Source organism: Ambystoma mexicanum, chromosome 10, assembly GCF_040938575.1.
Source record: "Ambystoma mexicanum isolate Mex_15411 chromosome 10, UKY_AmexF1_1, whole genome shotgun sequence".
In the NCBI taxonomy this organism is placed as follows: Eukaryota; Metazoa; Chordata; class Amphibia; order Caudata; family Ambystomatidae; genus Ambystoma; species Ambystoma mexicanum.
In genome coordinates, this window is record NC_090932.1 from 181,431,549 (window position 1) to 181,459,186 (window position 27,638).

The following is a 27,638-nucleotide window of genomic DNA, read 5'->3' on the forward strand; positions in this document are numbered from 1 at the left end:
CTCCCGGTGCCACCGGCTCATGCCGAGTCCGGTGGCCTGGAAGTCAGGTGCCGGTATATTTGTAAATCCCTATTCCCACAGAGACTTTTGGGACTCTATGCGAGTGGGGACACGGGAGCGCCAGCACCATTGCCAACGGTGCAGGTGCTCCTGTGAAAGGTCTGCCTACCATGACCTACCATGACCGCTGCGCCCGGCAGGGTCAGACCTGTCGGGCACAGCGGCCCCGGCAGGCAGACTTGTAGTTTGCCGGTCCGGAACAAGGGTGCCAGTGAGCTTAACTTATAATGAGGCCCATAGTCTATTTTGCTGGGAAGTAGAGAACTTCAATCTTAGTGGATTTGAGCATGTGCGAGTGAGACGCCATCCAATATTTGATGGCGGAGAGACAGTTTGAAATGTTTGACAACATCTCATCAGATGGAAAGAAGAAGATGTGAGTGTCGTCAGCGAAGAGTTGATAGGAGAAGCCATAATAGGAGATCAGGACTAAGTGGACTAAGTATAGACCTTTGGGGAACTCCAACCATAAAGAGGTCTGAAGGGGGGGTAAGGCTGTTCTAGGGCACTTAAGGTGTCTAGGGGCAAGGTATGAAGCAAACCAAACAAGGGCTTTATGTCTGATGCCAAGGAAAGACAAGGTTGAGAGAAGCTCAGAATGATCGACAGTATCAAAGGCAGCAGAGAGGTTGAGAAGAATAAGAATAGATGAATGGTTCACATGATGTGCAGACGAAATGTAGGTGCTGACATTGAGGAGCGCTGTCTCGGTAGAATGCAGAGGTTGTAAGCCAAATTGAAGTGGGTCCCAGATTGTGAGTATCAAGGAATTCAGTGATTTGATTGAATACTACTCGCTATAGGATTTTGGAATAGTGTGGTAGAAGAGAAACAGGAGGAATGTTTGCAGGAATGTTAGGATCGAGCCCAGGTTTTTTAAGGAGAGGGATGACAGTAGCTGACCTACAGGATGAGGGAAATGTAGCATTAATAAGGGAGGACTTGAAAAGGGAAGTAAGATGTGGAGCAACACTGGGAGCAATGAACTTCACAATGTTCGGGGAGAGTGGGGGCACAGGAAGGGTTAACCATGAGGAATAAGGCTAAAATATCATCAGGGTTGGTGGGGCAAAGGAAGACATACTAGTAGGGGAGGAGTGGTGGAGAAAAGTGAGCAGGAGGAGGGGATAGAAAGTAAGTAGCGAGGGTACTCCAAATGGTAGATATTTTAGAAGCAAAGTAAAGGGCAATATCATTTGCAGAAGGACTGGAGGAGCATTTAGGAGGTGAGAGAATTGAGTTGAGGGATTTTTGAAGGTGCCTGGGTTGGAAGGATTCAGACGAAATGAGGGAGGGATAGAAGTCATATTTGGCAGAGTCAAGAGCAGAGGAGTAGTTTTGAAGAGCAGTGAGGTAGAGTTGGAGATCTGAGGAGTGTCTTGATCTTTGCCAAGTGCAAAGATTTTTCTGCATTGTTGTTTTCAGGGTCAGAATGAGAGGTGTAATCCAGGGCTGTGGAGGTGAGGATTTAGGAGTAAATGTGGAAAGAGGGTAGCGAGAGGAGAAGGGACCATGGAGAGCAATGGTAAAGTTAGAGAAAGCTTCTTCAGTACATGGAAATGTGAGTTCAGCATAGAGGTGTTTCCGATTTTCAAATTTAAACACTGTCTTCCTCTGGAATAAGATTAGATACATTTAGAATTAACTTGTTTACCTTACTGTTGATCACAACTAGATAAATGACCATACTATGGCAATTGTAATACATTTGAGCTTGATGGGCCTTGTGTCTTCCTTCAAGTATACTAAATCTAAAACTCATTCCAATTGAGATAATAAAACTGCTTGATTGAAAGGACATTTGCATCCGGACCCGTAAATATTAACCGCGCCTGATTTCCCGGTGCCACCGGGGGATTACAACCCTGGCTCCTGGAAAGTCAGGCGCCGGTAAAATGTTGTTCCACATTCCCATAGAGACCTGAATCTATGGGAATGGGCACACGGAAGCACCAGCACCGTTGTTAACGGTGCTGGTGCTTCCGTGATGGGTCTGCCTACCATGGCCACTGTGCCCGGCAGGGTCCGACCTGTCGAGCACGGTGGCTCAGGCAGGCAGACCTGTGAAATGCCGGACCAGAAAACAATGGTGCCGGTAAGCTTACCAGCACCCTTGTTTGTCACCCTGAGTCATTCTGTGGTCTCTAAAAGTGGGTTGCCTGTCTCCTGCAGCAGACATCAAAGATTTATGGTGGTGTAGAAGTTCATAATATGTCATCAGTCAAGATGTTCAGCTTTGTCCCGCTCTGACACACTGCAGTGCGGTTCTTCATGCTGAGATTATACTACATCTGGTCTACTGCAGGTGCAGGCTGTTTCCAGAGTCTCACAGAGCAGCTGTTCAGCATCCAAGAGATACTGCTCTGTCATTCTTTTGCACACAGCAGAGGTGACTGGTGACAGAGAGATGTAAACTATATTTCTCCAGCATTGGATCTTTCATGGATTCACATGCTTAGAATATTCACCGTCGTCAGGCTGGGAATCCTCAGTAAATTATATAGACCTTTTCCATAGGAAAAATGTTGACACTTTTGTGTCCTATCTATGTCGCTTTAAGCGCGTACACCTGCGCCACTAGGACGTAGAGGTATAAGTAGCCCCGCCCCCGCGGCTCCCTCAGATTTCAACCGTCTTCCAAAGTAGTGGGATTACCTCGAGTATCTACTATTTTTGTTAGGTTGTGCGTTCTTCTTCTTCGACTTCCCTGAACGTGAAGGGTCTCTTTTAGACGTCTCACTATCCCCCTCAAGGGACCCAACATGGGAGTCGGATGCAGAGATGGAAACTCCAAAGAGCCCGGCACAACCATCACCGCCGGATGACATAGGGGCCTTCCATGTGATGATGGGAAAAGCATGTGCGGAATTTGGCCTAGCACCGGAAGAAGTAAAGAAAGATTGCTTTCTCTTCGATCATATGGGCAAGAGAAGAAAATCGGATGTTTGCTATCCCCATTTTGGCCCATTTCTGGCAAGAGGGGTTGAGGACCATGCGTCATCCTTTCTCAGAACCGGCGATAAAAGGACGGTTAGAAAAGAAATTCAAGGCACCGGAGTCAACCCCCAAATGCTTGACGTCTCAACCTTCGCTAGATTCTGTGGTTTCTGCTGCTGCGGCCAGAAAAGCGAGGTCGCAACACAAATGCACGACCCCGCCGGACAACGATGCCAGGAGACAAGATGCGTTTGGAAAGAAGGTATTGTCAGTCGGTGCGACTACAGTGAAAGCACAGCCAACTCCCTGGCCATTATGGCGCGGTATGATAGAGAGATGTGGCATCGTTTGGCTCCTATCTTGGACCATCTGCCAGAGGAACACAGTAAGTCCGCTATGCTGCTAGTACGTGAAGGGGAAGAGGCTTCCAATCACTCCATAAATATCGCTGTCGACCTGGCGAAGGCCGGTTTTAAACAAATCAATAAAGGCGTAGTGTTAAGAAGGCAAGCCTGGCTTAAGTGCACGACTTTTAGACCGGAGGTACAATACAAGGTGCTGGACAGGCCGGGCGAAGGGGAACAACTGTTTGGCGAGAAAGTGGATGAAGCCTTGAAGGGCATGAAAGAAGATTCTGACACTGCTCGGTCACTCCGAGCCCTCCAGAGTGGCAGAAATTTTCGTTCCTTTCGTCTTTTCAGAGGAGCTTCCGGAAACTCCCGGTTTGGATCACCTAGAGACCGAGGTTTCAGTAGACCCTCCTACTCTTCCCAAGGCTACAGACGAGCAGCTCAAGCTACTCGTAGAGGCAGAGATTATCAGTCCTCAAGAAGGAGAGGCTCCTACTCATCGTCGGCAAAGGATCGACAGGCAAAAACCCAGCAATGACAAGTTTCAAGACGTCCTGGGGGGCAGAGTGTCTCGTGGCGTCGATGAGTGGGAACGCATAACAACGGACCAATGGGTTTTGTACACGATACATCTGGGTCACTCCCTACAGTTCAAGGACAAGCCACCACACATTCCGCCAGTGTTCTCGCCACAATCCCATCTTCAGATACTGGTGCAGGAAGTGACGCTTATGCTGCAGAAAGGGGCTATAGAACTGGTCCCGGTGGCAGAAAGAGGAAAGGGAGTGTACTCCCGTTACTTCGTGGTCAAGAAACCCAATGGAAAATGGAATCCCATTCTAGATCTACGGGCTCTCAACAAGCTGCTGAAGAATCTAAAATTCAAAATGCTTACACTCCAAGAGGTTATCCGATCGATACAACCGGGGGATTTTTTGTTGTCGCTAGACCTTCAAGACGCATACTTTCATATCCGGATGCGTCGACGACACAAAAGATTTCTGCGGTTCGTCGTCGAACGAACCCACTATCAGTTCAAGGTCCTCCCATTCGGACTAAAATTGTCTCCCAAGACGTTCACAAAATGTTTGGCTCCAGTGGCAGCCTTGTTACGGAAGGAAGGTCATCATGTGTACCCCTATCTGGACGATTGCTTAGTAAGGGGATTATCTCCAGAAAGGGCACGGGACAGTCTGAATGCCACCATGTCCCTCCTACAGCGTTTGGGCTTCGCAATAAACTTCGAAAAGTCCTCCTTGATGCTATCAAGGACCTTGGTTTTTCTGGGGGCGGAGTTCCAGACGCAGTCAGGATTGGTAAAACCATCCGTCGAAAGAGTTCTGAAACTGCGGCACAAAGCATCGGAATGGAAAGTCAACACCAGAGTGTCAGTAAGAAGGTACATGTCCCTGCTGGGGACCATGGCGTCCTGTATACCCTTGATCAACAATTGTCGTCTCTTCATGAGGCCCATTCAGGAATTCTTGTCGGATCGATGGGCACAGAGTCAAGGTCGTTGGTTGGACAAGTTGACCATCAACAGCAAGCTCGTGCAGGCACTTCAGTGGTGGAGAATCTCCGAAAATCTAACAAGAGGAATGCCCTTACTGGAACCTATGTTCCAGATGACAGTGGTGACAGATGCTTCTCTGACTGGATGGGGAGCTCATCTGGATTCCCTTCAAGTTCAAGGTCGGTGGTCATCGGAGGAGTCCAGCCTTCACATCAACGTGCTGGAGTTAAGGGCAGTGCGTTGGTCCTTGAAGTCCTTTCCACCACGCATAAAGGGATCCGTTGTACTGATAATGACAGACAACACGACAACGATGTTTTACCTGAGAAAACAGGGGGGTACTCGCTCCAGGACTCTGTCGACCGAAGCCCAGGAGATCTGGCATTGGGCCCTCCGCCAAAGGATATATCTATTGGCGTTCCACTTACCTGGAGTCAAAAATGTGCAAGCAGACTCTCTCAGCAGAGAGATGAATCGACTACACGAATGGAAATTGAACGACCAACAACTACACCGTGTCTTCGAAAAGTGGGGTCGTCCGGCCCTAGATCTCTTTGCGACGAGAGAGAACAGGAAGTGCTCACAATACGTAAGCAGGTGGCCACCGCAAGACTCACTGGGGGAAGCGTTCTCCTTCCCGTGAACGGACAAGTTTTTGTATGCGTTCCCCCCCTGTTTCCACTCATACGTCGGACGCTGCAATGGATCCACAGATATCCATGTCGGGTGATCCTGGTGGCCCTGTACTGGGCGAGACAAGTGTGGTTCTCCGATCTCCTCCATCTTTCAGCAGCGGAACCCATGAGGTTCCAGAGGATCCCAAACCTTCTGTCTCAGGACAAAGGGGCGGTTTGGCACCACGACCCGGACAGCCTCAGTCTGACTGCCTGGCTCCTGATTTCTCCGAGTTTGGTAGTTAGCAATTCCACCGGACTGTCGTCGTATTTTGCAAGCTGCAAGGGCGCCGTCCACGAACGCTTCGTATACATACAAATGGAAGAGATTCTGTATATGGTGCGGGGATCAGCCAGGTTTACGTCCACTTAACATCACACTGGAGCAGCTTCTACCATACTTGCTACTCCTGGCCCAAAAAGGTTTGTCTTTTTCATCGATAAAAGTGCATCTGGCTGCCATTTCGAGATTTACTCGGAAGAGACATTCAACCCCATTGTTTAGTGAACGGTTGATTAAACATTTCATGAAAGGATTGTTCCGAACTTTTCCTCCAACAAAGAAGTTTTCTCCGATCTGGAGTCTTAACCTGGTTCTAGCAGCACTAATGAAGGCGCCTTTTGAGCCGATGTCATCGGCGTCATTGAAATTCTTATTGTGGAAACTGGCTTTTCTGGTGGCTATTACTTCAGCTCGACGTCTGTCAGAAATACAAGCGTTAGTCATTGATCCACCATATTTGAGGTTTTTCAAAAATAAAGTCGTGTTGGCTACTAACCCTCATTTCATTCCTAAAGTCCCTACCGTGTTCCATAAGCACTCTTCTATGGTGCTACCGACGTTTTTTCCAACACCTTCGTCTGCTGCGGAGAGGACTCTCCACATGTTGGACGTGAGAAGAGCTCTGAAATTTTACCTTCATCGCACTCAAAATCTCAGGGACACGAGACAACTATTTGTGGCTTATGGCCCTTCGGCTAAAGGTAAAGCAATCTCAAAACAAGGACTGTCCCGATGGGCGTCATCTACCATTTCTTTTTGCCACTCAAAATTGGGGAAACCGCTGGAAAAACGTCACAAGCCCATTTGACGAGATCCACTTCGTCGTTGGCGGCATTGTGGTCCGGGATTCCGCTGGGAGATATATGTCAAGCGGCTTCCTGGTCGGTACCACATATGTTTACCCGTCATTATTGCCTCGAACAACAACATGCTGAGGATACACAGATGGGTCGTGCAGTCCTACAGCACCTGTTTCAATAGGGTAGGCCCCAATAAAGGGGGTATATCTTTCAGCTGATGAACGTTTAAGTGTTATTTTTTAGCTGTTCATGTACTATGATTTGAAGTTTAGCCCTGGCTAATATGCATTTATGGTTATAGCGTTATTGGTTTGCATACACACCTCCAACTATGGGGGATACTGCTGTACAATCTATTCTAAGAATGTGAATCCATGAAAGATCCAATGCTGGAGAAGGGAATAGTTTCTTACCTGTAACTCCATTTCTCCAGCATTGGTATCTTTCATGGATTCACATGTGCCCGCCGGCCTCCCCTGGCATGCAAACCAGATGTCCCCCCATACTACTTTGGGGGTCAAAATCTGAGGGAGCCGTGGGGGCGGGGCTACTTATACCTCTACGTCCTAGTGGCGCAGGCATACGCGGCCCAAAACGATGTAGATAGGACACAAAAGTGTCGAAATTTTTCCTATGGAAAAGGTCTATATAATTTACTGAGGATTCCCAGCCTGACGACGGGGAATATTCTAAGCATGTGAATCCATGAATGATACCAATGCTGGAGAAATGGAGTTACAGGTAAGAAACTATTCCCTGCCCTATTACTCTATGCCACATCACAGAGCTGTCTAGTTCATTTTTTATCTGATCCCCTCCCTTTCTCATTTTTCACCACACTCTTGCAATTGTTCCATTTTCTTTCTTCAGACGTGGTTCGCCTTTCTTGGTCTATTTCTCCCTTCTCTGATTTTCTCTGAAATGTACACATATTTCTTCTCTATCTTAATATGTTTCTGTTCCTTGCCTCTCAAGGTCTCCTTGTCTTTATTCCAGACTATGTAGCTCTTTTTCTTTGGTGTTCGCGTTTCCTAAAGGTCAAGTTGCCTGTATCTCACACGCTTTTGTTTTTTCCCTCTGATGCCCTGTCTGTCCTCAGTTGGGATATACTCCTCTGCATCAGGCGGCACAACAAGGGCACACAGATGTGGTCACCCTCCTGCTGAAGCATGGAGCCTCTCCTAATGAGATAAGCATGGTGAGTGTCTGGAGTTGTGCTCTTTTACAATGCCCATAACCTTCAATGATCTTGTTACTCTCTGTGGAGAACAGTCTCTATGTACCCCCTCTCTTTTTACCCATATTTTTCATCTTCCTGTTTCCCTACATTCTTTCTCTGTATTGTCTGTATGACTTATTTTCTCAATCCCCTAACCTCCCTGCCTCCTGCTGCATTCAACCCGCCCTTCCTTGCAACCCTTCTCTGTCTCTCATCCTTTCACCAGCATCCAACATCTTCCATTCCAAATAGTTCTTCTTCCTCTCTTCCATTCTCTTAATGGCACCCATACTCTTTCACCATTTATTCTCTCCTGCTCAGTCTTTTCTTTTTCTCTCTGTTACTACCTAACATTTTTTCTCTCCCCTTTACAGAATGGTACCACTCCTCTGGCAATTGCCAAACGCCTCGGCTACATTTCAGTGACAGATGTGCTAAAAATTGTCACAGAGGAGACCCACGTTTTGGTGAGTGGTACTTTGACCTAGTGATTTTGTCACTGTGTTTGGGGGTTTTGGTTATCACCGTGGGGGTGGATTCTGGTAGGCCATCCTACTATAGTGAAGAGGGAGAAGACACTGATGTCTGGCCAAACTCAATTAAGGTAGAGTAGCAGAGCAGTAAGGATTAAACTCATGAGGGCTTAGATCACATGCTGTGCATAGGCCGACATCTAGTGGAAGCTGCGGAGTACTACAGTTTGTTTTTCGAAACTCGAAAAAGGGCGTCGACACAGGGCGTGCCAGTAATACTATCCCTAGTGTGACGTCCACTGTACCCATGATATCTCACGCGTCTAGGACACTCAGATTGTTTTTTTCCACCATACTGGTCGGAAGCATTTCGCTGAGTTCCCTGGCCTTAGCCATACTTTTGCTAAATATTGTTAAATTTACCCATTTCTCCACCCCAACGTCCAGTCACCGAACTTCCACACTCGACGCCAGCCCGGAGAAGAATTCGACCGTCGACAGCTGCACGACGGATTTGGGCCTCGGAAGGCCTCTGGCCTCGGCCCGGGCCTCGGAAGGCCTCTGGCCTCGGCCCTGCAAGTAGGGAGAGTGGGGGGTGGACATACTCTACACTCTTTTGGTATATAGGTACATTCTTATATATTCCTACACTTACAAGCCCGCTGCCACAAGGTGCGTATGGAGGGTACCCCTTTCCAATTCTGCCCCAAGTGCAACCGCAAGTACCCTTGGGTCGACAGGCATGCCACGTGCAATCTCTGCTTGCCGAGGGACCACCCCGAGGCGAACTGCAGAGTGTGTAGTAGGTTTAAACCCAAAACACTTAAGGACCGTTCGATCAAGCGTTGGGCCCACCACGCCAAGTGTCAAGAGGCCATGGCAGCGGAGGGTGCCTTCAGCGATGGCAGCGACGCCGTGCTTTCGGACGGCGAGGGCATTATAGCGTCGAAAGACAGCCGAGCGCAAGTCCCCGACCTCGGAAGGTCGTCCGGCAGGGCGGCTGTGGGGAAGACCCCCGGCGACACAAGCGCTTCCCAAAGCACTTCCACAAAACACATGAAGTCCAACCGGGACTCGACGCGCACGTCGAGTTCTCGGAAAGAGGCACATAGAGAACGGTCCGAATCGGCGTCCTCTGGGCGTTCTCGATCAATATCGCCGCATGACTCCAGGCAATCATCCACTGTTGCCAAGAGTGCCTCGCTCCCCAAGGTAACGGAAGTTCGATCGGCGGAGGACGAAGCCGACTTCCATCCCCAGACCGCACTCCAGGAGTCGGCGCCCGCAGACCGCGTTACGGCGGCTCCCCAGCCCCTACCGCCACGCTCGAAGGATAGGGACACTAACCCCGAACCTCGACGCCAGACGTCGAAAGGCTCCGAAGGGGCTAAAAAACAGGGAAAACACTCTTCCACTCACGGGGAGGGGGAAAAACAACAAAGGAAGCAGCCTCTGCCTACTTCCACACCTTTAAAACACTCCACTCCTCATAAACAGACAGACAAGTCCAAGTCTTCTGCTATCACAAAGACCCCTGCTCAGACCACCAAGTGTAGTCAGCATAAGTCAGAGAAACTTCCAGAAAGAGTCATTCCCAGTTCTAGAGAATGGTCTAGTGATGACATAGACAGGGTCATGTCAAGGATGTCATCATTGGCAGATTTTTACGCAAAAAACCCTGAACACTTTCTCTCTTTTACTCCCGACAGGTCAGCACCCTCAGGCTCTAAGGATCCTATACCTCCAAGTAAAAAGTCCCCGGTTTGAAACACCAACACGGTCTTCGGACCCCTTCTATGTACAGCCCTACTCTCAGTATCAAGGAGAGACATCCTTTTGTGAGGATCCAGATTTGGGCATGTTGGAAGAACAAACTGGTACGGGCTACTATGGGGATGATGAGGACCAAGAAGAGGATGAGGACGACCCGGAAACCTACAGAGTAGATTCCCCGGTAGAGAGGAACCCCCGGTTACCGACTCCCCTGTCGACAACCAACTTCTCCTGAATGAAGTTCTGTCTCGAGCAGCTGAACATTTCCACATTGACACCCAGGGTGCTCAAGAGGAGAGGGACTTGCCGAGGAGTTAGTGGGAGAAAGGAGGCCTGTTGCTCAGGCCATCCCTATCCTGAAATCTATTCAGAGAAGAATAGACCCTTCACTCGTATATCCTAACCTCACCAGGGCAGTGAACCCCAGGATTGAGAAACTTTTCAGGGCAGCCCAATCAGACCGACTGTATATAAGGGGGCATCTGAAGCCGGACTCCCTGGTTGTTACAAACACCCGTAAGAGGGCTGAACACCCTTGTCATCGTCCGAAAGCTCCTCCCGACAAGGAGAGGAAGAAACTGTATGGTTTGGGCAGGAAAGTAGTCTCCACTTCCCCCTACCAGGCAAGGATTGCCAACTCCACCACCCTGTTGGCCAGCTACAACTGCCATCAGTGGGAAGAGGTTGCGGCACTCATAGATACGCCCCAGAACCCTTAAAGAGCCAGTTGGCACGAGTTTCGGCAGAGGGAAGAGCCGTGTCTGGTTGCATTTTAAAAGCAACCTTTGATGCCGCAGATAACGCCGGCAGAATGATAGCAGAAGGAACTGTTATCAAGAGACACGCTTGGTTACGGCAGTCTGGTTTCAAAGCTGAAACCCAAGCATCATTGTTAGATAAACCGGTGGAGCCGGATCTGTTATTTGGTAAGGCGGTCGAGGACGCGCTGAAAAATGGCAAGGACGAGTATGAAACACTCAAATCCCTAGGCCAACTAACCAATAAACCCCCTAATCAGAGAGGGAATGGCAATTTTCGTCGCCCACGCGGCCAAAATTCCCAGAGAGGATCTAACTATTCCCAGGGGCAGGGTACACCGTGGAGCAATAATAACCAACATTCTCCAGCATGGGGTCTGGCATGGATTCACATGCTCATGAATATTCCCCGTCGTAAAGAAAAATCAGTATCAGTTTCGTTTCTGATCTGTCTTTCGTAGTAGTAACCAATCACTGATCTCTGTGTCATACTGACCACAGCCAATGACTGCCATCTCCCTAAGCCCCGCCTCTGGCAGCCATCTTCAGATTTTTACCGCACGTTCAAGTGTTGGGATCCTCGTGCTATTGCTCTCGAGCTTTAGTGCTTTTTCGCGCTTTTTCTTAGGAAAATGTTCTCTTTTTCGGTCAAAAGAGCCTCAAGCTCCACCGTTTCTTTATCCTATCAACGGGGACCCGTGTTGGATTCTTCTACGCCCCTCAAGGGTGAAGATTTCATCGAGCCACGCTTTTGGAGGACTCCAGAAGTTTCTCAGGCCCATCTCGATCATGGCCTAGGAGAAGAGAAGCTCGACGCCCGGAAAGCTGTTCAGGGTCTGCCCTGGATGCCAGCTTCAGAATGTCTTTAAGGAGGACGAACACTCCCTTTGCCTCTACTGACTGCATGAGGACAAGACGCACGTGGAGAAGGACTGTGCGTTTTGCGGCAATATGTCGGAGCGGACCATGAAGGACCGCCATCTGCGTCTCGCCAACTGGCTGGAAGGGAAGAGCCCGTCAGGCGAGAAGAAGAAGAAGAAGTCCGAGCAGTCTTCTAAGACCTTTGAGTGCGCCCCGGCGACGGGGGTCCAACAGAAGGCCAAGCACTGCAAGTCCGCTGGCAACGGGAGCGCCGAACGGTCGGGCTCTTCGGGCGCCAGGCAGGGCACATCCTCCCCGGCGCCATCAACCACGAGCCAACGCTCTGGCTCGGGTACGAGGAAGCCCGAGCACCCGGCGAAGCTCCTGGAGAGACCCCGGTCGAGCTCGAAGGCCCCATCGGAGGGGGAGCGAGGCGGTGACCCTCCCCCCAAGGTGAAGGCGGTGAGCGCACCTAAGGTGGTGAAAGCCTTGATCCACCCGGCCAATGCCTCTATCGAGACAGTCGCGGCGGCCCTGGCTCAGCCTATGGAGGCTACACCAGTGGTGGCGACCTCGGGGCCCAGAGTCTCCCTGCCACCGCGGAGTGAGTCCTCTTTCATGCCCATCGACAGGACCCCCGTGAAACCTCCGACAGAGAAGAAAAAGGGGGGCAGGAGGTCGTCGTGGATTCGGCCTCAACCTCTGAGGAGGAGCTAATCGAAGTCTTAAGCCACAGCGTTGGCGTGGAAGAAGACCAGCCCGTCGGGAGGGACCCCGACGTAGGAGACGACGAGAACGTCGAGGGTGCCGACGGGGCTCCTGACCGCCCGTCGGAATCCCCTCAACCAGTGCCGCAAGACAACTCGGCGGCCGTTTTGTTGGCTATACAGTCCTTATGCTCGGAGATAAGGACGAGATTGCCGTTACCACCAACGGAGGAACCTCTCCCGACGGGCAACCCGGAGCCAGGCCCTTCTGGGAGCCCTCCTCCTAAGAGAAGAAGGATTCATCCTCCACCTCCTTTTCAACCATCGCGCCCTGCTCAGCCCTCCTCCCCGTCCACGACCCGTGGGGATGATACGGGGACTGACACAGCCGCGACGGGTACAGACGACGAGGTTTACGACGAGGATCTTCCGTCGTCACCTCCTCCCCGGGCTTCCCCGCCCGACGAGATTGGATCGTTTCATGCCATGATCGCCAGGGCATCCAAGCTTTTCCAGCTCTGCCCGGAAGAGAAGAAGAAGGAAGGTTTCCTTTATCAACGGCGCGAGACCAAGAGGAAGACGGTCCTCGCTGTACCTCTACTGGACGATATCTGGGATGAGGGTCTCGCCCTCCTCAAGAACCCATCCACAACGCCTGCGAGAAGGGATCGGTACGAGAAGAAGTACCGGGTCCCGGACGCGGTCCCCTTGTGCCTTCGGGCACAGCCGACGCCGGACTCGGTCGTCTCCGCGGCGGCCAGGAAGAAAGCGGGGGGGCCTCAGCCTCTACGTCAACCTCCCCGCCGGACGGCGAGGGAAAGAAATTGGACACGATGGGACGCAGAGTCATCTCATCGGCAGCGACGACGATTAAGGCTGCCAACGCCTTGGCTATCGTAGCCCGCTACGACAGGGAGTTGTGGTACAAAATCGCCCCCCTGCTGGACTTCTTACCAGACGACAAGAGGGCGGAGGCCCTAGAGATCTTGCAGGAAGGAGAAGTGGCATCGGACCACGCCATTACGATAGCGACGGACATCGCTGACATTGGATTTCGCCAGTTGGGCAACGGCGTGTGCCTAAGACGGCGTGGATGGCTCAAGGCAACTGACTTCTGTCAGGACGTGCAGACCAGAGTCTTGGACATGCCGTTCGACGGGAGCAACCTGTTTGGGAAAACAGTGGACGATTCCCTACAAGCCATCAAGACGGACACAGAGACGGCCCAGGCTCTCAGTGTTCTTCAGCAACGACGGCCGCCCTTTCGGAGCGGCGGAGGCAAGCAGGGTGCCTCCAAAGGTTCCGGCGGCGGATTTTCCACCTATCGTCAAGCGGCCCGTTCATCGTCACAGAAAGCCTACAGGGGACGAGGCAAGTCGGACGGACACCGCCGTCGTCGCCAAGGAGGACAAGGCGGCAAAGCCTTGTCGAAGCAGGACTGAACCGGCCGTGGGGTCGGGTCCCCACCGAAGCACCCCGGTGGGAGGCTGGCTGGCAAGCTTCGTCAGCGTGTGGGAGTCCATCTCCACCGACCGTTGGGTGCTGGATGCCCTGGCCCAGGGTCACGCGCTCGAGTTTCTGAAGAAGTGCCCGCGCATCCCCCCCGTGGCAAGGAAGGAACATCACGTCCCTCAACTTCTCTTGGAGGTAAAGGCGATGCTCAAGAAAGGCGCCATCGAGCTTGTCCCAAAGAGGCTTCGGGGCTCCGGAGTTTACTCAAGATACTTCCTCGTGAAGAAGAAGACAGGAGGATGGCGTCCCATCCTGGACCTACGACGACTGAACAAATTCATCAAGGCACAGAAGTTCCGGATGGTCACCCTTCAGCACGTCCTGGGTCAACTGGAGGAGGGCGATTTCCTGTCGTCGTTGGATTTGGAGGATGCCTACTTCCATATCCCCATCCTAAAGGGACACCGAAAGTTTCTAAGATTCGTGGTCCAAGGGCGTCACTACCAGTTCAGAGCCCTTCCCTTCGGATTGAGGTCGGCACCCAGGGTGTTCACCAAGTGCCTCGCACCGGTGGTGGCGCGGCTGCGCCTGGAGGGGATCCACATCTACCCCTGCCTGGACGACTGGCTCATCCGAGCAAAGACAAAGGAGCTCGCCGCGGAGCACACGGCGAGGACCGTCCAACTACTCACGGACCTGGGATTCTCCATAAACTACGCCACATCCCACCTGGTGCCCGCGCAAGACGCACTGTTTCTGGGAGAGAAGCTCGACACAGTGGCGCTTCTGGCCTCTCCGTCGGAGGAAAGGACGAGGGCCATCTTGGGCAAGGTGCAGCGATTGCTGGTTGCGGACGCGGCCAGGGTGAGGTCCATCAAGTCCCTCCTCGGAATGATGTCTTCTTGCATTTATCTCATCCGCCTGTGCAGGCTTCAGATGCGCCCGTTACAGGAGTTCCTGGACGCTCGCTGGTTCCAGATTACGGGCAGCTTCGAGGACAGGATCACACTCGACGAGAGCTTCCGACGAGCGATTCGGTGGTGGGGCACCCGCGCGCATCTAACGGCGGGCATGGACTTCCAGACCCCGGGCCACCAGAAGACAGTGACCACGGATGCCTCCCTGGAAGGGTGGGGAGCGCACACCAAAAATCTGCATGCGAGGGGCCTTTGGCTGCCGACAGAGAAGTCCCTCCATATCAACGTCCTGGAACTCCGTGCAGTGTTTTGGGCCCTCAGGTCCTTTCCTCCGTCCCTCAAGGGCAAGGTGGTGAGGATCTTCACCGACAACACCACCACCATGTTCTACATCAGGAAGCAGGGCGGTACCAGATCCCCAGCCCTGTCCAAGGAGGCTCAGGATCTGTGGCATTGGGCCGTCGCCCAAGGGATGTTTCTGGTGCCGTTTCATCTGGCAGGGATAAAAAACACCATCGCCGACTCGCTCAGCAGAGAGCTGCGCTCGTGCCATGAGTGGGAACTATGACAGGATCTAGTGGACCGCCTCTTCCGACGGTGGGGCACACCCCAGATCGATCTGTTCGCGACGGCGACGAACTCCAAGTGCCGGAGGTTCGCCAGCAGGTTTCCCCAGCCGAGGAGCATGGGGGATGCTTTCTCGTTCCCTGGGAGGGCCTGTTCCTATATGCGTTCCCTCCATTACCGCTGCTGATCCGGCTCATCAACCAGCTCAAGAGGTCACGGTGCAGGATGATCCTCGTCGCACCTGCGTGGCCGAGGCAGATATGGTTCCCGGACCTTCTGGACTTGTCAGCGTCACCGTCAATCAAGCTGCCAGTGGACGCGGATCTTCTCTCCAGGGAAGGAGGCGCCATCCTCCATTACGACCCGAAGTCGCTGAACTTGCAGGCCTGGCTCCTGCAGCGTTAGAGTTTGGAGTTTACGACATACCGGCCGCCTGCAGAGAGGTTCTTGCAAAGGCCAGGGCGTCCTCAACTCTTAAATGCTACGGACACAAATGGAAGAGGTTCTCTGTCTGGTGCCACGCACAGAAGATTAACCCTCTATGATTACGGCTCCTCAAGTACTGCCGTACCTGCTGACGCTGGCCAAGGCTGGACTGGCGCACGCTTCCATCAAGATTCATCTTGCTGCGATCTCCCGATACACCAGAACCACGGGACGGACGTCTTTGTGGTCTCATCGTCTGGTGAAAGAATTCATGAAGGGACTGTTCAGATCATTCCCGCTGGTGAAGGCCCCCAGCTCCGGCGTGGGAGCTCAACGTGGTGCTGACCAAGCTCATGGGACGTCCGTTCGAGCCTCTGCACTCAGCTCCGTTGAAGTTCTTGTCGTGGAAAACAGCGTTTCTTGTGGCCATCACCTCCTCACGATGGGTGGGAGAGATCCAGGCCCTTTCCTGCAAGCCCCCGTACTTGACTTTTCACGACACGAGGGTAGTGCTCAGGACGCACCCCTCCTTCATGCCCAAGGTGCCGTCGGACTTCCACCTCAACGAACCCTTGGTGTTGCCTGTTTTCTTCCCGTCGCCTTCGTCGCCGGCTGAAAGGACTTTGCACTCGCTGGATGTGGCTAGAGCGCTGAAGTTCTACGTGGACCGCACGAAGAGTTTTCGCAAGACGTCACAACTTTTTGTGAGCTTTGGACCTGTCAATCAGAGGAAGGCTCTCTCGAAGGCTACCATTTCCAGATGGCTCTCCAGCTGTATCATGTACTGTCATCGGTTGGCAAACCGACCGCTGCCTGGCCGTCCGAGAGCCCATTCCACCAGAGCGATCGCAGCTACCACGGCGTTCCTATCTGGTGTGCCCTTGCTGGACATCTGCAGGGCTGCTACGTGGAGGTCGACGCACACCTTCACGAAATTCTACTGCGTCGATCGGGATTCCAGGGAGGAGTCCAGGGTCGGCCAAGCAGTGCTGCGCAACTTGTTCGCCTAAGGTGAGCCTGGTGAGGAGGTAAGAATTGCTTAATGTTGAGTTTTGGATGTAATGCTTAATGTTGAGCCTTTGCCACCTCCAGTGGTTGTGCATGTGTGTACTGCTATGTATTATTTTATTCATGAGCATGTGAATCCATGCCAGACCCCATGCTGGAGAAGGAACAAGTTACTTACCTGTAACTGTTGTTCTCCAGCATGGGTCTGGCATGGATTCACATGCGAACCCTCCCGCCTATCCCTCTGCGGCTCTTCACTTGGTCATACTGCCACTTCACGTGCTACCAAATCTGAAGATGGCTGCCAGAGGCGGGGCTTAGGGAGATGGCAGTCATTGGCTGTGGTCAGTATGACGCAGAGATCAGTGATTGGTTACTACTACGAAAGACAGATCAGAAACGAAACTGATACTGATTTTTCTTTACCAAGGATTCCCAGCCTGACGACGGGGAATATTCATGAGCATGTGAATCCATGCCAGACCCATGCTGGAGAACAACAGTAACAGGTAAGTAACTTGTTCCGTCTACCCAGGGTTACGGCAGGGGTAATAAAAGAGGACGTGGAAAAGGTCGAGGCAGCCCCAGTAGAGGAGGCGGCAGGCCTCCACCAAAACAGTGACGCTCCGTTCAGGGTCCCTTCTCACGCAACCCCAGTAGGGGGACGCATTTCCAACTTCACCCAAGCTTGGGAAGGGATCACATCAGACAGATGGGTGCTGTCCACAGTCTCCGCAGGGTACTGCATAGAACTGTTAAAGCGTCCCCAAAACCATCCTCCACGACTAAGAATACATCCTTTGGACCACCAGAAGATCCTCCTCGAGGAGATTGTCAATCTGCTAGCAAAGGACGCGATAGAACTCGTCGCGGGACACCAGGTAAACAAGGGTATTTATTCAACTTACTTCCTTGTGCCAAAAAAAGATTTGACAATGCGCCCAGTATTGGACTTACAGCCTGCAAACAAGTATGTCAAGCCCCAAAAGTTTTGCATGACTACTCTCCAGGAGTTAATCCCCCTCCTAAAAAAGGGGGATTACATGGCAACATTGGACATGAAAGATGCCTATTTTCATATTTCCATGTTCCCAGCGCACAGAAAGTACTTGCGCTTCAAGGTGGACAGTCGGCACTACCAGTTCAAGGTACTGCCCTTCGGGATAGCTTCGGCTCCAAGGGTATTCACCAAGGTACTGGCGGTGGCGGCAGCACACCTACGCAGGGAGGCAATCCCGGTGTACCCTTACCTGGACGACTGGCTCATCACGTGGGAGACCCCAGTAATTTGCAGAGCAAACATTCAAAGGACAATTGACCTCCTCTTCGAATTGGGCTTCTCAATAAACGAGAAAAAGTCAAGTCTGGTGCCAAGCACATCCAAACAGTTCCTAGGAGCTATCCTAGACACTCAAGAGGGGTTGACCTTTCCTTCCGAGGAAAGAATTCGGAATATACTGCTGCAAATTCCACAATATCAGTCCGGTCGCCATATAACGGTACGCAAAGTAATGCGTTTGCTGGGCATGATGGAGTCATTTATTTATCTGGTCCCCCACGTGCGCCTGCACATGAGTCCCATGCAGGAATGGTTGGCGAAACAGTGGTCTCAGGCAAGTGGTCAGTGGGACGATCTAGTGGTCATTTCGCCAACACTTGTACAAAGCTTTCACTGGTGGACAAGAGAGAATCTGTCCAAGGGCAAACCCTTTTACGATCCTGAGATACAGGCGGTAGTCACAACCGATGCATGCCTGACGGGGTGGGGAGCTCACCATCTCCACCACACAGCTCAGGGTCTCTGGTCGCACTCAGTGGCCAAGAATCACATCAACCTGTTAGAGCTTCTGGCAGTATTCAGAGCACTTCAAGCGTTCGAGCCCTACCTGTTAAATCTGTCAGTGCAAATTCGGACAGACAGCACTACAGCCATGTTCTACCTGAACAAGCAAGGAGGGACTTGGTCGCCAAATCTGTCCAAGCTTGCCCAGAAAATCTGGATATGGGCACTCAGACGGAGCATCTTCCTGTCATCGCAACATGTTCCAGGGGATCTCAATTCCCTAGCGGATGCTCTGAGCAGAGACCTCCTCCCAGAGGAACACGAATGGTGTCTACACAGAGAAGTCGTAGAAGATATCTTCTCTCAGTGGGGTTTCTCCACTATAGACCTATTCGCCACAAGCAAAAACAGACAATGCCCAGGATTTGCATCCAGGTTCCCCCAACCAGACTCCCAGGGGAACGCCCTCTGGATGAACTGGTCAGGGATGTTTGCGTATGATTTTCCACCAACTCCTCTAATCAGGAAGGTGATCAACAAGATGAACAAAGGATCGATGACGCTTGTTCTAGTTGCTCCCATGTGGGCAAGACAACCGTGGTTCCCACACTTACGCAGATTGGCGGTGTGCAAACCCATCAAAGTTCCGGGCTGGTACAACCTACTGTCCCAGCACCAAGGTCAAACAGTGCATCCTCAACCCAACTCAATGAACCTGGCAGCATGGCTCCTGAGGTCATAGAGTTCGGACATCTCAATTTACCACAGAGGTGTATGGACATCCTAAAGGAATCTAGGAAACCTAACACGAGGCACTGCTACTTTGACAAATGGAAGAGATTCGTTATCTGGTGCCAGAATAAACAAATGAACCCAGTTGATTGCACTCCTTCCACTATTGTTACATACATTCTCCACCTGCTGGGTGCAGGACTGGTTTTTAACTCACTGAAGGTACACCTGGCAGCCCTGTCAGCATACACCACTTCCCATAACTAGGTGTCGTGGTGGAAAGTACCAGTAGTTAAAGCCTTCATGGAAGGAGTAAAGAGACCTCACCCTCCTATTTCTAACCCACCACCAGGATGGGACCTTAACGTGGTGCTATCTAAGCTCATGGGCCCCCCATTCGAGCCCATGCACAAAAGCAGTCTCAAACATCTGACTTACAAAAAGGCCTTCTTAGTAGCAATTACATCTATAAGAAGAGTCAGTGAAATTCAGGCTCTGTCAGTGCAAGATCCCTTCTTTACTGTCAATAAAGATAAACTGGTTTTACGCACGCACCCTAGGTTCTCACCTAAGTTTATTTCAAAATTCCACGTGAACCAGTCCATCGAGCTTCTGGCTTTCTTCCAAGACCCACAAACTCGGCTGAAGTGAAACTACACACACTAGATGTGCGTAGGGCGGTCCTCTAGTATGTAAACAAGACCAGACCGCTAAGGAAAATAGATCAGCTGTTTGTCTCCGTAGCTACAGGCAGAGAGGGAGATCGCGTCTCTAAAGGTGCCACCTCTAAGTGGATTATTAACTGTATCCAACTGTATTCACACTTTTACTCAGCACTACTGCATTGACACTCATTCCAAGACAGATACACAAGTGGGACAAGCGGTTCTAAGACATTTATTTGCTCATGACCCTTCTCACATCCCACCTCCTTCTTCAGGTACTGCTCGCTAATCTATGCACAGCATGTGATCTAAGCAGATTCCACAAGCCTCAGAAGGGATACATTACTCACCGTAATCGTATTTCTGATGCTTGTATCTGCTTAGATTCACATGCGACCCACCCTTCCTCCCCTCTGAGAGAAGGCACATGGATGCTTGTAGTCTTACCTTTCTATCTGCTTGAATTATCTGTACTCACGCTACTCCTCTTCTACCTCATGTCAGACAAAATACAATCTGAGGGTCCTAGACGCGTGAGGGATCATGGGTACAGTGGATGTCACACTAGGGATCGTATTACTGGCACGCCCTGTGTCGACGCCCTTTTTCGAGTTTCGAAAAACAAACTGTAGTACTCCGCAGCTTCCACTAGATGTCGGCCTATGCACAGCATGTGAATCTAAGCAGATACAAGCATCAGAAATACGATTACGGTGACTAATGTATCATATATATATATATATATATATATATATATAATTTGTTTTGTACAATTATGTATTATGCCTTTGAATGCACACAAAGCAATGAAAGCCATAGGCAAATATTGTCACACAACGTATACTTATACACATATATACACTCACTATTTAAGGGCTGTGCTAATAGAACACCAACAATGTACCTTTAAAATAGTTAGGCAACTGTAAGCAATACTAAAAGCAATACTTTAAGCAACTGTGAGAGAGAAAGCAAGTGAAGAAGAGACCAAATAGCAAGTTAGAACCAGTTGGAGACAGGTAACTAAACTGGTAGAAACAGTACACTAACAATTAAACCTAGATTCAGGTCCCTAGTTCTTAGTCATTCCTGCTCTGCAAGGAGATAGGGTATAGTGCCCAAATGTCTTTAGTTCCACAAGATTAACTTTGCAGAAAGTCAGGAGGTTTACTATGTGATTAACAAACAAGAATTGGCAAAGCCAACAGTTTATTTATTTTTACATTTCTCCAGCATTGGATCTTTCATGGATTCACATGCTGTAAATATTCCCTGTCTTCAGGCTGGGAACCTCGGTCATTTTTAAAATAGCATTTTCCTATGGAAATCTTGACACTTTAGTGTCCTATCAACGTCTTCTTTGGGTGCTTTAGCCACCACCAATAGAACGTAGGGTATAAATAGCCCTGCGGCTTCCCTTCAGATTTCAACCGTCTCCAAAGTGTTGGGGTCACCTCGTGTTCGTTCTGTTTCTACACATGTTGGCATGTTGTTGGGCAGGCTGAAGAAGGTGTTTGAGGGAGACCGGCACATGGATTGCCTTTATTGCCTCTATCCTAATCACTCAGTCGATTCCTGCGACATCTGTAAAGGATTCTCTCAGAAAACGCTTAAGGACCGCAATCGGCGGTTGATGTGTTGGTTAAATGAGGGCGCCTACCCTCACTCTGAGGTGGGTTCGGTTCGTAGCCTGGCGTCTGAGAGACCTGTTCACCCAGTTCCTCGCTGGTCGGTGTCAGCTGAACCACCGGCTAAGAAGTCTTGGCCTTCCGGTACAGAGAAAAGTGGTTGCTCCTCTTTGGAACATCTGCCGAAAGGGGCTCCGTTGTCCTCAAAGCATGTTTGTTCGGACCAGTACCGTGGGTCGGAGGGAAGGCCCGAAAAAAAATCTTCATTAGTGAAAGAAAAGAGGGACTCTTCGAAGCGCTTCTCTTCAGGAGACCATCGTAGGTCATCCTCCAGTAGAAAGTTGTCAAAGCATCGATCCAGTGGGGACAAATGGGCCGGATCGCCTGCAAAAACTACGCCACAAGTGGTGGTTCCAACTATGTTGTCGTCGACGGGAGTCCCGTCATCGGCGGTTTCACTGCCGGCTACGGTGTCTGCCTCCACGATTGTGTCTTCGGCTCCGTTGGCTGTGGTTCAAGAAGGCCCGATCTTTCTGTCGTCGACAGACAATTTGTACCAACGGGTGCGCCATGGCAGCCTTCTGCTTTTGACGCCCTTCTGCCTGACACTCTTCTACAGCATGAGGCGGCCCCTTCAGTGTCATCGCTGGAAGAGGAACGGGAGCCAGTGGTGAATCCGATGGTCCTAGGCTTACAGTGTGTTGGCCCTTCAGCGTCGACGGGAGTGGGGTCTGGTCCATCCACTTACCCTCTGTTGAACCTGCAGTCGATGCTGTCACTCCAAGTCCTGTCTACACTACAGTCCTTGTTGGGTCAACTAGATTCAAGATTGCCTCCTCTAAGTGTGGCCTGGTGGCCCCTGTCATCAACGCGGCAGGTGTCCCTCCGCGTTCATCGCCTGCAGCTGAGTTGTCAACGCCTCGTCCTATGAGCGAGGAACGTCCTCTTTCCCAACCGGAGGAGGGTGAGCTGCCAGACTCTGATTCAGACTGTGGTCCTAGGGACACTATCTCTAATGTCTCTTCGTCGCCGTCGAGAGACCCGACATGGGATTCGGATGTGGAAATGGAAGCGCCTCGTAGTCCAGCTCAGCCGTCTCCTCCTGATGATGTGGGGGCATTCCATGCCATGATGGCAAAAGCCTGTATAGAATTTGGTCAATGTGCCATACCTTCTCAGAACCAGCAGTCAAAGGGAGGCTGGAGAAGAAATTGAAGGCCCCTGACTCTACGCCGAAGTGCTTGGTTTCACAGCCCACCTCTGAATCGGTGGAGTCGGCGGCGGCTAGCCGAAAAGCCAGAACCCAGCACAAGTGTCCTACACCACCTGATAGCAACGCCAGAAGACAGGATGCCTTCGCAAAGAAGGTTTTTGACTGTGGGAGCGACAGCGGTAAAGGCGGCCAACTCGTTGGAGATCATGGCTCGCTAGGATCGCGAAATGTGGCATCGGCTGGCCCTTCTGTTGGAACAACTGCCGGAAGAACATCGAAAAGCTGCCATGCTGTTGGTGCGTGAAGATGAGGAGGCGTTGAATCACAGTATTAATATTGCTGTAGATTTAGCAGAATCTGGTTTCAAACAGATTAATAATGGTGTGGTACTACGTCGACAAGCCTGTCTGAAGTGCACGGATTTTCGGCCAGAGGTACATTACAAAGTCTTGGACATGCCCTGTGTGGGGGATAGTTGTTTGGGGAGAAAATCGATAAGGCCCTCAAGGGCATGAAGGAGGACTCCGACACAGCAAAATCGTTGGGGGCTTTGCAAAGTGGACGTTCATTTCGCCCCTTTCATCCCTTCCGTGGAGCGTCAGGGAACACCTGATTTGCTTCCTCCAGAGACCAGGGTTATGGTCAGTCTGGATACAGAAGGAGAGGGGGACAGGCCTCTTCCACCAAAGGAAGACAAACTAAGTCGCAACAATAACTGTCTTCGGAGAAATGTGCTGGGAGGCAGAGAAGCACTACACGTCGATGAATGGGACAAGATTACATCAGACCGCTGGGTATTAGATACAGTGCGGTGGGCCACTCTCTGGAATTCAAGGCCTTACCGGTTCCCATTCCTCCTGTGTACACCGTGCAACCTCATCTTCACATCTTACAGCAGGAGGTTATACTTATGCTACAGAAAGGGGCTATAGAATTGGTTCCAGTGCCCGAAAGAGGCCAGGGGGGGTTTGCTCCTGTTACTTCGTGGTGAAGAGAACCAACGGCAAGTGGCGACCCGTTCTGGACCTTCTGGCGTTGAACAAGACTCTGCAACGCCTGAAGTTCAAGATGCTCACACTTCAAGAAGTAAATCGGTCGGTACAGCCGGGCGAATTTCTGGCCTCGTTGGATTTACAAGACGCATATTTCCACATACCCATGAGCCGACGTCACCGAAAGTTCCTGCGATTTGTAGTAGGTCAAGATCATTACCAGTTCCGAGTGCTCCTGTTCAGTTTAAAATCGCCCCCCCGGACGTTAACTAAGTGCTTGGCGCCGGTGGCGGCGTGGCTCGGACGATTAGGTCACCACATCTACCCTTACCTGGACGACTGGCTGGTGCAGGGCTCGTGTCCGGGAGCGTCGCAGGCAAGTCTCAGCGCTACCATTCAGCTGTTGCAACGACTGGGCTTTGCCATCAACTTCGAAAAGTCATTTCTATCCCCCTCCAAGAGCTTGGTGTTTCTGGGTGCATAATTTCAGACTCAACTAGGCCTGGTGAAGCCCTCCGTCGAGAGAGTTCAGAAGCTCATCCAGAAAGCGGCAGAGTGGAAGGTTGGTGCAAGAGTGTCGGTCAGGACATACATGTCACTACTGGGGGCAATGGCGTCTGCATTCCATTCGTGAAGAACTGTCGTCTCTTCATGAGGCCGGTGCAGGAGTTCCTTGCAGACCAGTGGGCTCAGAGTCACGGATCGTGGTCCGACAAGGTGGTGGTCAACAGCGACTTAGTGGATGCTCTTCGCTGGTGGCAGTGCTCAGACAATCTGGATCGGGGCGTGCCGCTGCTGGAGCCGGAGTTTCAAATTACAATTGTGACGGATGCCTCTCAAACAGGGTGGGGGGCGCATCTCGAGGGCTCCCTGTTCCAGGGTCTGTGGTCTCGGGTGGAGTCGAATTTTCACATCAATGTGCTCGAACTAAGAGCGGTACATTGGGCCCTGAAATCATTTCTGCCGCTCATACGCGGCTCTGTGGTGAGGGTGTTGACAGACAATACCACCACAATGTTTTACCTCAGGAAACAGGGGGGCACTCATTCCAGAGTACTTTCGAAAGATGCTCAGGAACTTTGGCATTGGACCCTGTTACACGACATCAGTGTTGTAGCGTTTCACTTGCCGGGGGTGATGAATGTGCAGGCGGACTCGCTCAGCAGAGAGGTAAACCAACTCCACGAATGGCAGCTGAAGGAACAACAGGTTTCAGCGATCTTCCGGGAATGGGGTCGTCCTTCGTTGGATCTCTTCGCAACGCGGGAGAACAAGAAGTGCAAGGAGTTTGCCAGCAGGTGGGCACATCCCGGGTCGCTGGGAGATGCGTTCACGTGGACAGACCGGTTCACTTACGCATTTCCTCCCTTTCTACTCATTTGTCGGACCCTCCAGTGGATTCGGAAATATCCATGCCGTGTGATTCTGGTGGCCCCGTACTGGGCCAGGCAGCCGTGGTTCTCGGACCTGCTTAATCTATCCGTAGCGGAACCGATTCGGTTGCAAGTGACGCCGGACCTTCTGTCTCAGGGCAAGGGCGCAGTCTGGCACCACGATCCAGTCTCTCTCAGCCTGACGCCTTGGCTCCTGATTTCTCCAAGTTTGGCTGGCTGAACATTTCTAGTGCCTGTCGACTCATTTTGGAGGCGGCTAGGGCTCCGTCCTAGAATGCCTCTTTTGCGTATAAATGGCAAAGGTTTTGTGTGTGGTGTAAGGACCAGCCTGGGGTGGACCCTTTGAACATTTCACCGGAACAAGTTCTACCCTACTTATTGCATTTGGCGAATAAAGGTTTGGCGTTCTCCTCTATAAAAATACACTTGACAGCAATTTCTAGATTCACTCGGAAGAGGCATGCTATGCCTCTGTTTAGTGACTGTCTCATCAAGCACTTCCTGAAGGGGTTATCAAACTTTTCCTCCAGTCAAGAAGTTCCCTCTGGGGTGGAGTCTCAATGTAGTGCTGTCAGGTCTGATGAGACCGCCGTTTGAACCTCTGTCGTCGAAGCCCTTGTAGTTTTTGTCGTGGAAAGTGGCGTTTTTGGTGGCCATTACTTCGGCAAGGAGAATATCTGAATTGCAGGCTCTGGTTGTAGATCCTCCATACTTACGGTTCTTCAAGGACAAGGTGGTGTTGGCCACTAATCCGCACTTTATTCCAAAATTGCCAACCACTTTTCATAAATTTTCATCGATTGTGTTACCTTCGTTCTTTGCCTCCGCTACCACGTCAACAGAAAGAGAGTTGCATACGCTGGATGTGAAAAGAGCATTGACATTTTACCTGAGTCGTTCTAAACAGTTGTTTGTGGCTTATGGACCCTCCGTCAAGGGAAGGGCAATATCCAAGCAGGGACTGGCTCGCTGGGTGTCATCGGCTATCTCACTCTGCCACGCCAAAGCGGGAAACCCTCTGGAGGGGAGTCCCAAGGCACATTCAACGGGGTCTACAGCTTCATCGGCGGCATTATGGTCAGGGATTCCACTGGTGGACATTTGCCAGGCGGCCTCCTGGTCGGTGCCGCACACCTTTACTCGACATTACTGTCTGGAACAGCAGCAGAGTGCCAAAGTACAAGTGGGACGGGCATTCCTGCAATGCCTGTTTCAATAAGGTAAGCCCTGCAGCTTCGAGGTATCTATTTGAACGTTATCAATGCTGAAATGTTCTGGTCTCATGTATGTGATTCTAGGATGTATTGGTTTGCATTGCACACCACCATGCATAATTGATACTGCTATGTAATCTATTCACAGCATGTGAATCCATGAAAGATCCACTGCTGGAGAAGGGAGTAGTTTCTTACCAGTAACTCCATTTCGAAGGGATTGTGTCCTCCGACGTATTCCTTATCTTAGATAGTAATCCTTCAGCTTTGCTGGCCTCGGAAAATTTTTTTCGCCAGAGGGCGCTGCGCGTCGATGATCGCCGAGTCGATGACCCTCGACGGCCTCCGTGCCGACGTCGACGTCATCCTGCCTATAAAGGCCGCGCGCAGCGTCCGTTGCTCAGTTCCGTTTTTCCGCGCTTCGTTGTGCCTCGGAACACCGTTGCTCAGTTCTCGTCAGATAACGTATATAATATTTAACCTCGATATCGATGGCATCCTCCTCCGACCCGACGACCCCTCGGTCCGGTTTCAAAAAGTGCCGAGACTGCGGGAAGAAAATGTCGTTGACGGACCCTCACAGGGTCTGTTTGTGGTGTCTGGGAATCACGCACCAGAGTTCGGAGTGTGAGGAATGCCTTTCCATGACGGCGAAAGCCTTGAAGCGTAGGGGGAAGCTCGAGAGAGGTAGGTCAACTTTAACTTCCTCGAAAGCTTCTTCGGTAGAGTCGAGACGTTCGTCTCCTCACCATAAAAAACACTCTCGATCTAGATCACGAAGTGGCTCCCACCACTCGTCGACATCGAGACACTCGAAGAAGAGACGTAGGAGATCCCCTTCGTCATCTTCGTCGAGTTCTCCTGAGAGAGTTCATTGCCCCACAAAACGCAGCTCGCAAGCTGAGTGGGAGGAATTCAGGAAAAAGATGCTAAGCGTCTTCGAGAAAGCGGCCTCGTCCCCCTCGAAGACAGCTGAGGGTGATACCCCGGGTAAAAAACCCAAAAAATCTAAACGCCGCGAGTCGCAGTACCCGGCGGAAAAGTCAACCCGAAAGCGCCTCGAGCCATCGGGAGATAAAGCATCATCGACGCCATCGTCGAAAACTCCTTCGAAACAGAGGTCGGCGCCATCGACGCCGTTGTCGAAGGATTCATCGGCGCATCAGTCGATCGAGTCGACGCCGACGTCGACGCCGATATCGACGCCGGTGAAGGAAAGAACCACGGCTACTCCACAGC

At 51.3% G+C, this 27,638-nt stretch overlaps 1 protein-coding gene across 8 annotated transcripts in view; it reads left to right on the top strand.

The window, feature by feature from the left end:
• ANK1 (ankyrin 1) overlaps nt 1-27,638 on the top strand; it is a 2,823,483-nt gene that overhangs the window by 1,303,380 nt on the left and 1,492,465 nt on the right. For all 8 annotated transcript variants that reach the window (XM_069617665.1, XM_069617670.1, XM_069617666.1 and 5 more), the window contains 2 exons: nt 7,717-7,815; nt 8,211-8,303. In XM_069617665.1, coding sequence (XP_069473766.1) covers nt 7,717-7,815; nt 8,211-8,303 — 192 coding nt within the window. The remainder of the gene's footprint in view (nt 1-7,716; nt 7,816-8,210; nt 8,304-27,638) is intronic.